At 41.3% G+C, this 11,270-nt stretch overlaps 1 protein-coding gene across 1 annotated transcript in view; it reads right to left on the reverse strand.

Moving 5' to 3' along the window:
- The window catches only part of LOC116810915 (cytochrome P450 3A5), a 32,227-nt gene extending 28,302 nt beyond the window's left edge, over window positions 1-3,925 (reverse strand). The window contains exons 1-2 of the mRNA XM_032755999.2: window positions 3,836-3,925; window positions 87-180 (exon numbers count right to left, since the gene is read on the reverse strand). Coding sequence (XP_032611890.1) covers window positions 87-180; window positions 3,836-3,906 — 165 coding nt within the window. The 5' untranslated portion in view covers window positions 3,907-3,925. The remainder of the gene's footprint in view (window positions 1-86; window positions 181-3,835) is intronic.
- Between the last annotated feature and the right edge of the window lie 7,345 nt (window positions 3,926-11,270).

Below are 11,270 nucleotides of genomic sequence, written 5' to 3' on the forward strand. Positions count from 1 at the left end.
CTCCCAAGGAGGGGGCATTTTTACTGATGGAACTAAGCTGATGTTTGCAACCATAAGAAGCAAAAGAGGAAGCTCAAGCAACTCACCTGACGATAGGACAAAACATTTCCCAACAAAGGCAGAGGTGTGGGCCCTGGAATTCCCAGTCTCTTAAAAAGTCCATGTGTACGGGTCCCATATCTACGAAGTGAAACAGAAATCAGGTCACAGGGATTGTGACTTTATAGATCAGAGGGCTGGTGAGTTACCGACTCAGGAACTGGAATGGTCAAGAGAGGGAGGTAGTATGTACACGATAAATAATAACAGCAACTCCAACGTCAGTAATTGCATTCACTCATCAGGTCCTTTCCTGACTCTACTCTGAGACCCCTGAAAAGTCTCAATGATTAGCTGAAAGCAGCTGAAGTCTTCACAGTCCCAATCCTGGAGTGAATACTTGATAAATGTCCTCAAATGCTCCTGAGAGGTTCAGGCAGGAATTCTTCCAGGACACTTATGTCTGTTTAGTAAGTGGACTCTTCTCTGATTTGGGGATTCTCATCCTAGGTAGAAAGGGTAAGATTTTTTTTGTCTTCTGCACTGATGATGAGATTTTGCATCACTGTATGCACTCAATCACAGAGGGTCACTGAGAACCTATGGTGACACTGCCCTTACAATTTGCTCAGAAATGTTTATGCTTTTTCTTCCCTCTAAGCTCTGACCCTATTTTAGGATCTAGCCCTTCTTAAACGTTCATTCACAGAGAGACCTTGGAGGAGTCATGGAGTCCTTATTTCTACAGATTGACAACTGTGTTCATGGCTTCTATTGGCCTTACAGAAATGTGGGCAGCTTTCAGGTATACCTCAGTCTCTGTGGTCAGATGATCTGGTTGATTTGAACTATTGAGGAGGATGGTTGACCCATATGTCCTTGAATGATGGTGTGCAGAAGAACCAGCAACTAATACTTCTCAGGTAATACTCACTTGAGAAGCACAGTGCCAGGCACACTCATCTTTTTCAAGGTGGTCAACCAGAGAGCAGTCAGTTCACTGCCTCTGTACATGAAGTATCTCTGAGGAAAAACCCATTAAGCCTGGTGTTCACTATGGCAGGCCTGCCTGGAACTCATCTTTCATGAGTCATGCGCAGACTCCTCCAACTGATGGTTCTGGATCCTTGCAGACCTTCCCCCTCTGGTGTGACTGAGGGATGGAAAACTGGAGGAAGAAGAGAGGCTGAAGGAAGAGGTTGCCAGACACTGATTCAGCTGTGAAGCTGCTAGCCCCAAACAGTTGGCTCCAGAGAGGCAAACTACAAAAATGTGGCTGAAAAAGATGATGTGCATAAAAGAATCCACATGCCTCATATGTACTTTCAGCTAAAAGACAGGGAGGGACCTTCCAAAGTCCAGGTACTTTCCTGTTGATAGCAAAAGATGCAGTATGGCATATAAGATAAGTAATGATAAAACGTCCCAGAATCGCTTCTCGGCCTTTTGGCTAAGATCAAGTGTAAAACGTCCCAGAGAGTTGTATTAAGACCTTGTTTACTCCTCTTTAGAGGTTAGCCTTCAAGGCAGTATAGGTTCCAAACATTTTGTAAACATCCAGCGACTTATAAAATGTGATAAAATAAAACTGAGAAATTACATGAAGGGCAGGGTTTGGAGGACTCAGCAGGGGCAGCACGAGCAGGCCCAGTCACACATTTGGTTCCCTGCCCCAGAACAGTTAGTGGAAGTGCGTGCACCACCTGCCAAAGCCAGGGTGGCCTTGGGTATTCCCACTTCAGTTCCCTCCTTTGTTGTCACAGCCATGTCAAATCAATGACACTAATCTCTGCTCCTGAACTTTAAACACATTACCTGACCTCTCAGGTGAGGACAAGCTATTGAGTTAATGTGTCAGCAGCATTGGCCCCCAAGGAAAGATCCTGGTGAGTGTCTAGACTCACATGGTACCATGTCAAGGCAGATGCTGTGCTGGGCGAACTCTTTAGTTTCTTTCCAGCTCCCTTCTGTTTGGTAGAATAATGCTGCCTTTGGTTCCAATGAAGAGACTAACAGAAAAGCCAGTCATCTATTGCACATAATTGTGTTGGCCTAAGGAGGACCTGGTCTACACTGCATTTTCTGACTCCTGGGCTGCACCAGCATCGTCTAAGGCTAAGGCATTGTCTGCCCGGCTGCCCGAGTCTGTAGTGACAGCCCCACAACATGGCAGACCACACACAGAGTGACACAGATGGTGCCCCTGTGTCCAGGCCTGAAGCAGATGAGATGCCAACTTGTTTACCCTTTGAGTGACCTCCACTGTGGGGCCAGGACCCATGTATATCTCTTTGGAGTTCTACCCTGAGAGCTGAGGAATATTTTCTCACTTCATACGGATCCTACCTGGATGACTTTGCTATCGTCACTGGCTCACAGTCTTGCTTACTCCCCTGCCTGACAGTTTAAGATAACCTGCTAAGCAGGTATATTCAAAAAGGAGTTATTAAAATAAATGGCCGGGCAGGTATATTTAAAAAGACGTGCAGTCTTGTCTTAGAGGTATACATTTTTGCATTAGACTCATATTCCTGACATTCAGGAAAGGTGACATTATTTTACACACATTTATTGTCACAAATACTGAACTAACAGCCCTGTTTTATCATCCAGAAGGAACATGCTGGAAATAGTCTATCTCCAAAAAATTCTGGTTTAAAAACGAATGAATTTAAACCATATCAATTCATTTTAAAATGTTAGACAATGGAAACCATGTTGCCACAACTCACTTAATTCCTAAGCTTTCTATGAAAGAAAATGAGGTTTACATTTTCTATTTTCATGTCATTGTGGTTCCCTACTCTTAATAAAAGTCAAATTGAGGTAGAAGTTAATGTGACAGGTGGAGCCTCCACTACCCACAGTGGAAAGTAACTCTTCTCTCCACCTGCTCTAGGATGCCAGGAATCCCACCAGTGAGAGGGTTCGCCCTCCTGTACTATAACATAAAGGGGAAAAAAATGTGTAAAATCCAAATTGGCTTTCATGGCTCCTGCCTTTTCAGGCTGCTAGTAGATTCCCATCAGGTGAGAAACAAAGCTCTGTATTAATCCTAGCCTCCCAGAGACTGGAGGAAAAAGATTAAAGCAAAGAATAAATCTTCAGAACTTCCTCCAGGTCTCCTTTGCTCTAGAGATTGCAAGATAAACAGTTCTGTGTATGACAGGGTGGAGGAGTGAGTCATAGGAGGGAGGGGATTTTCAGGGGCATGACACAGGAAAGAGGGAAGAGCCAGGGGACAGCTTCCCCTGAAGTCTTGGTGTTCCTGGTGCGTTATGTAAATGATATCCTGTGGTGGAAGGCAGGGGAGCAGGAACCAGGTCTACAGGGGCAATACATCTACATATCCCTTCCAGCAGACACAGAACCCAGAAAACGAATTAATGAGACAAAAATGCAAGCCACTCCTTCCTGTCCCCAGAATCCCCAGAGCCTGGGAAGGGGATGAGGATCACACTGTCCGTTGTGATCAGTAGTTTGTAATCTGCCTCTGCCATGTTTTCATTGATTAGTCTTCATCAAATCTAAGCTAATCCGATCATTCCCACTACCAAACGCTGTCCCTAAACCCTCCTAGTCACCAAAATTAGAAGGTGGATGGGAGAAATGCTTATTTATTCATTCATAGATCTGCATAAGATCAATAATAACCTCTATGCATTTGTAGCGTCCAACACTTCAGCTACTTCTCTTTGAACATCTCTTTTGATCTTCAAAACAGATAAGGGAAAAGGGGCCCGATTAGCACCCCAAGTCCAAGGAAACAAAGAGAGGAGCTTGGACAGTTACTCACAGATAGAGGAGCACCAGGCTGACAGCCAGGAGAAGCCAGGTTTCTACCGCCAAATTTGGGATGAGGTCCATTGCCACTTTCCTTCTTCAACTGTCTTCTGTGAGTCTTCCCTTCAGCTGTGTGCTGCTGTTTGCTGGGCTGTGTGCCTGGAGCTTCCCTGCCCTGCACAGCAGTCTTCAGCCAAGCTGCTGAAATGTTTATGTGCTGGAGAAGGAGGCGGGCTGTAGCTGCAGCCAATAGCAAAGAATTGCACACACTCCTTTGCTGACCTCTTTTGAGTTCATGTTCTATGAGGAATCATAAACAACTTAATTTCTAGGTGTGCTCATCGCTATTGAAATGCCGTTGTTACCTAGCTCTATCAGTGGAGAGAAGTAGGGAGTATATTTTTTTGTACACAAACACATAACATAGATTTATGTCTGTCTAATTATCTTGTCATCTGTTATCTTTTTATCACCTATCTAACCATTTATCTATCTAGAAGGGTATGAATATACACGGATACATCCATTTTAATCTAATTTCATAGGATTCCTGCTAGTTTTCTCCCTTTCTGAATCCATGACTCTTTTCTGCAAAAGTGACACACCTGGCTTCCAGTATACTTTATTTACTTATTTGATCAATCCCCTTTATGTAGTGAAACCTCCCCCATCCCTTCCCAATCATGGATGCCCTCCTCACCTCATGCCCTAAATAGGTTCTCCGTGCCCTATTTAGGCTCTGGCTGCTTTTGCAGGCCACCCCTCTGTGTTGACACTTTCTCTGTTTGCTTGGACTTCCACAATTTTGTATTTGTAAAAATACAAAACAGCTAATTTTTGTATTTTTAGTAGAAGTGGGGTTTCACCATGTTGGTCAGGCTGCTCTCGAACTCCTGACCCCAGGCTGTTTCTCCACGTGAACACCTACTTAGTCCTCACCCTACTAGGTCTCTGACTTGAAACCATCATGACACTCTCTTCTCTACCTTAATGTGTGGCCACCATCTGGCTGCCACCCACCTAATGACTTTAGGATTAAATTACTCAGGAAGGGAAAGTAAAGAAAGAAGTAGGAACAGAAAAGGAATGAGTGCGTTTAGCCTGTTGCCCAATCAATTGACCAATCGACTGTTTTTTATTAAGTGTTCATTGCATTAAGACAGTTGGGAGTTGAGGATGGAATGCAAGAGGTGTAAGAAAACATGTTTCCTGTCTCCCAGAAATATCAGGGGAGATGGTTTGAAAACATTAAATCAAAACTAATAATATAATAAGGGATTCAGTTGTATGTTACAAAATATATGTGCTTCAAAAAGGCATAATTTTTTTTGTTGTTGTTGAGATGGACTCTCACTCTGTCACCCAGGCTGGAGTGTAATGGTGTGATCTCGGCTCACTGCAACCTCTGCCTCCCAGGTTCAAGTGATTCTCCTGCCTCAGCCTCCTGGGTAGCTGAGATTACAGGTGCATACCACCACACCTAGCTAATTTTTGTATTTTTAGTAGAGATGGGGTTTCACCATGTTGGTCAGACTGGTCTCGAACTGACCTCAGGTGATCTGCCCGCCTCGGCGTCCCAAAGTGCTGGGATTACAGGCATGAGCCACTGTGCTTGGTCAAAAAAGGCATAATTAAACTATGAATATTCTTTTTAAGCAATGGGCAAAGTCACAGTGGATTAATTCTCACCTATGTTAATAATCACATTGGAGTTCTGACCAATGCCCCACACCAACAGTGGTTACAATGATCACAAATATTTACTTGTTGGTTCTCAGTCATTCAGTTCTATAGATTTCTCCTTAATGTTCAGGAAAGTATCTGATGATACTTTTGTAAGAGGTTTTTATTGATTTGCTTAATATAAAACTTATTATAGAATACTCCAGATAAAACAGGTGATATAAATGTCACTGTTAGAGCCATTAAAATAATTCTTATTTTCATTAATAATTGTGGATGAAATTATTGAGAAATGTTGATTCTCTTATCAGAGCTCAGGAGGAGTTAACGGTGCTAACTGGGGGTGGTGGAAATAGTCCCATGAGAAGCAGAGGAGCCAAATCTACCTCCTCGCACTGATTTGGTCACCTCCTTTATATTCCCAGGTATAACACTCTACACAGACAGTGAGAGAGCTCAATGCATATACAGAATCCCCCGTTATTTATGCAGTCCATTGGATGAAGCCCATCTTCATTTCAGAGTTCTATTCACAAAGTAATTTGAGGTCTCTTGTGTTCTCAGGCACAGATTTCTTGAAGAGCAAAGCAGAAGTCCTTAGGAAAATTCAGGCTCCACTTAAACGGTGCCATCCCTTGACTCAACCTTTAGAACAATGGGTTTTTCTGGTTGAAGAAATCCTCCTAAGCATAATTTCAGCGAGATTTGCAACAGTTAAACAAGCATATTGAGAAGCATTACATAAAGCAAAAGTAGAAAGTATAGCATCAAAGTAAACAAAAAATGTATTGCTGACTATGCACATAGTTTGTGACCGTTACAAACTATGTGGAAATTCAGGGAGGTAAAGCAAGACAAAGATATTCCAAGGAAAATCTGAGGAGGACTTCATATCGGTTTTGAAATAATTCTCCTTCGCTGCAAAGATCAATAACAAGGGTGATGCCACACCAAGTTTGGACAGGCAGTTACTGGGCAGGTGCCCTTGCAGAAGTATTTTTGTGTAAGGTTGGGACTGCCTTTGTGCAAGCTTGTGGTTTCGCAAAGCGTTTGTGATAGTTGTGTTATCAGGCACACAAGCATGGGAATCCCCTCTTCATAGCCTGCTTTGATTTATTTGTCAGGATTTTTAAACACACACACTCACACACACACACACACACACACACACACACACACACACACACAGAAACACATACGTGACATCATTTTGGTTCTGACAACGTCCACATTCGCTATTGTAAAAGTTTTCAAGGCTTGTCCTACCAAGGATGCCACATGTCATTCGGTGTCAAGGTCTTCAGTCTAAACTAGGCTGGGACCATTGTGGTTACCACTTTGCTCCAGGCTTTGGTGGCCCAGGGACTCCCAGCATCACGTTCTTCCCAGTGTCTTCCCTTGTTCTTTTTTTCTTCCTTAGGTGACCTTTTATCACATGCATTTTCTCAGACCCTCTAATATGTGCTCATAAATGCATGGCATTATCTCCTTCCCACATCAATACACTTTCAATTAAAAGCCAAAACTCTTTCATATAGACTTTGGATTTAACGTGCTTTTGAAAGAAGGGTTGAGAAATATAGAGAAACAGAATGGGAAGCTATTTATGCTCTGCTGTTCTTTTTTTTTTTTTTTTAACTTTCTCTGCAAGCGTGGAATTTTTCTTTCTGTTTTGTTATTAAATTAAGACTTTTTAATGCAAGGGTATATAAGTATTTCGTTGTCTATACTTTTCTGCTGTATTTGAAGAAATGCTGAATATTCTTAAACCATTGTGTTCCCTGGTGGGCTGATGGACTGTGATTTTGTAAGGTGTCCTCAGCTAACTGCAGCAGCTGTTCCCTGTCAGAGGGGCTAGAGGTTTGGTGAGAGCAGTGGAGGAGGTGCAGTGGTGTGTTCATTCAGTAGAAGCAAGAGGGAGAAGGTTTTGCCTCTTTGTACTTCTTCATCATCTCTCAAGTCCTCAGCAACTGCAGTGTTGGCTGCGGGGTGCTGTGGAGCTGGCACAGCCTATACAGGCAACACAACTGAGTAGAAACAACACACAGTTCTGGATGTCCATGGGCCCCACAACAACTGCCCTTGCAACATTTAGTCCTTGTGAGCATTTGATGATTTACCTGCCTTCAATTTTTCAGGGACCTAATATTCTTTTTGATAATGAAGTATTTTAAACATACAAAACATTATGGAGAATAGCATAGGAAATACCCACGTATGCACCACCGTGCTTAACAAACTCTCTCCCTTCATTTCTAACATTGATCTCTTTGAGGAGCTCTTTGGTCTTTCAATGTCTCTTCCCTGTTTGGCCCACATTACCCTTCATTGTATGAAGACTTGAATGACTCTTATGTCAGACTCTTGCTCTGTGTCACACCCTGATGAACTAGAACCTAAGGTTGCTATGTATTGTATAACCGGGGGATTATGTAACATCAGGATCAAAGTCTGGCTTCCTGGGTTTGGCTCCAGCTGTAGAATAAGGCTGTTGATGTTTAATCAACTCTGTTTTTTCCACAAAGGTTTTATGAAGGTCAACAGCCTGTGCTGGCCATCACAGATCCCAACATGACCAAAACAGTGCTAGTGAAATAATGTTATTCTGTCTTCACAAACCAGAGGGTAAGCATGCATTTTTTGAAATTTAAGTACTGATTGATTGATTAAATTTGTACCTAGAAATTCTTATGTATCCATAGACAGTTACCTAAAAAATGACAGGAAGGTTCCATGTACACTTCATACTGTCCCACCTAATGGTAACATCTTGCAATCTTGCTTAACTATAAATATAGTATATTCATGTTAAGATAGTACAGGAAATTGATATTGATACAGTTCACAAAACTTATTCAGATTTCACCAGTTTTATGTGCCCTCCTTTGTGTGTATGTGTGTGTGTAGTTCTATACAAATTTATCCCATTCATAGATTTGTGCAATGACCAGCATGATCAAGATGCAGACCCATTCCATCACCATGTGACTCTCTCCTGCTAGTCTACAGTCACAAGTCTTTTTCTCTGACAAGGTCTATATCAGAGCAAACTTTTTTTTTTTTATTTTAAGGAGGCCAATGAATTAATATTTCCATTTCTGGATTTTACTTTTGGTGTCAAGTCTGAAAGTTCTTTACCTTGCCCTCCTTCCTATATTGTTGTTTTTTTTCTTTTTCTTTATTTTTTTTTAATTATACTTTAAGTTCTAGGGTACATGTGCACAATGTGCAGGTTTGTTACATAGGTATACATGTGCCATGTTGGTTTGCTGCACCCATCAACTCGCCATTTACATTAGATATTTCTCCTAATGTTATCCCTCCCCCAGCCCCACACCCCCCAACATTCCCCAGGGTGTGATGTTCCCCACCCTGTGTCCAAGTGTTCTCATACCTAGTTTATTGAGAGTTTTTAGCATGAAGGCTGTTGAATTTTGTCAAAGGCCTTTTCTACATCTATTGAGATAATCATGTGGTTTTTGTCATTGGTTCTGTTTATGTGATGGATTACGTTTATTGATTTGCATATGTTGAACCAGCCTTGCATCCCAGGGATGAAGCCGACTTGATCATGGTGAATAAGCTTTTTGATGTGCTGCTGGATTTGGTTTGTCAGTATTTTATTGAGGATGTTTGCATCGACATTCATCAGGGATATTGGCCTAAAATTCTCTTCTTTTGTTGTGTCTCTGTCAGGCTGTGGTATCAGGATGATGCTGGCCTTATAAAATGAGTTAGGGAGGATTCCCTCATTTTCTATTGATTGAAATAGTTTCAGAAGGAATGGTACCAGCTCCTCTTTGTACCTCTGGTAGAATTTGGCTGTGAATCCATCTGGTCCTTGACTTTTTTTGGTTGGCCAGCTATTAATTATTGCCTCAATATCAGAACCTGTTATTGGTCTATTCAGAGATTCAGCTTCTTCCTGGTTTATTCTTGGAAGAATGTATGCATCCAGGAATTTATCCATTCCTTCTAGATTTTCTAATTTATTTGCATAGACGTGTTTATAGTATTCTCTGATGGTATTTTGTATTTCTGTGGGATAGGTGGTAATATCCCCTTTATCGTTTTTTATTGCATCTATTTGATTCTTCTCTCTTTTCTTCTTTATTAGTCTTGCTAGCAGTCTGTTTTGTTGATCTTTTCAAAAAACCAGCTCATGGATTCATTGATTTTTTAAAAGAGTTTTTATGTCTCTATCTCCTTCAGTTCTGCTCTGATCTTAGTTATTTCTTGCCTTCTGCTAGCTTTTTAATTTGTTTGCTCTTGCTTCTCTAGTTCTTTTAATTGTGATGTTAGGGTGTTGGTTTTAGATCTTTCCTGCTTTCTCTTGTGGGCATTTATAAATGCTATAAATTTCCCTCTACACACTGCTTTGAATGTGTCCCAGAGACTCTGGTACATTGTGTCTTTGTTCTCATGGTTTCAAAGAACATCTTTATTTCTGCCTTCATTTCGTTATTTACCCAGTAGTCATACAGGGCAGGTTGTTCAATTTCCATGTAGTTGTGAGTGAGTTTCTTAATCCTGAGTTCTTATTTGATTGCACTGTGGTCTGAGAGAGAGTTTGTTGTGATTTCTGTTCTTTTACATTTGCTGAAGAGTGTTTTACTACCAATTATGTGGTAAATTTTAGAATACGTGTGATGTGGTGCTGAGAAGAATGTATATTCTGTTGATTTGGGGTGGAGAGTTCTGTAGATGTCTATTAGGTCTGTTTGGTCCAGAGCTGAGTTCAAGTCCTGGATATCCTTGTTAACCTTCTGTCTCATTGATTTAATATTGACAGTGGGGTGTTAAAGCCTCCCATTATTATTGTGTAGTAGTCTAAGTCTCTTTATAGGTCTCTAAGGACTTGCTTTATGAATCTGGGTGCTCCTGTATTGGGTGCATATATATTTAGGATAGTTAGCTCTTCTTGTTGAATTGATCCCTTTATCATTATGTAATGGCCTTCTTTGTCTTTTTTGATCTTTGTTGGTTTAAAGTCTCTTTTATCAGAGACTAGGATTGCAACCCCTACTTTTTTTTTGCTTTCCATTTGCTTGGTAGATCTTCCTCCATCCTCTTATTTTGAGCCTATGTGTGTCTTTGCATGTGAAGTGGGTCTCCTGAATACAGCACACCAATGGGTCTTCACTCTTTATCCAGTTTGTCAGTCTGTGTCTTTTAATTGGGGCATTTAGCCCATTTACATTTAAGGTTAATATTGTTATGTGTGAATTTGATCCTGCAATTATGATGTTAGCTGGTTATTTTGCCCATTAATTGATGCAGTTTCTTCATAGCATGGATGGTCTTTACCATTTGGCATGTTTTTGCAGTGGCTGGTAGCAGTTGTTTCTTTCCATGTTTAGTGCTTCCTTCAGGAGCTCTTGTAAGGTAGGCCTGGTGGTGACAAAATCTCTCAGCATTTGCTTGTCTGTAAAGGATTTTATTTCTCCTTCACTTATGAAGCTTAGTTTGGCTGGATATGAGATTCTGGGTTGAAAATTCTTTTCTCTAAGTATGTTGAATATTGACCCCCAATCTCTTCTGGCTTGTAGGGTTTCTGCCGAGAGATCTGCTGTTAGTCTGGTGGACTTCCCTTTGTGGGGAAGCCGACCTTTCTCTCTGGCTGCCCTTAACATTTTTTCCTCATTTCAACCTTGGTGAATTGACAATTATGTGTCTTGGGGTTGCTCTTTTTGAGGAATATCTTTGTGGTGTTCTCTGTATTTCCTGAATTTGAATGTTGGCCTGCTTTGCTAGTTTGGGGAAGT

The sequence above is a fragment of the Hylobates moloch genome, unplaced genomic scaffold, assembly GCF_009828535.3.
Source record: "Hylobates moloch isolate HMO894 unplaced genomic scaffold, HMol_V3 SCAFFOLD_1, whole genome shotgun sequence".
NCBI classification, from domain to species: domain Eukaryota; kingdom Metazoa; phylum Chordata; class Mammalia; order Primates; family Hylobatidae; genus Hylobates; species Hylobates moloch.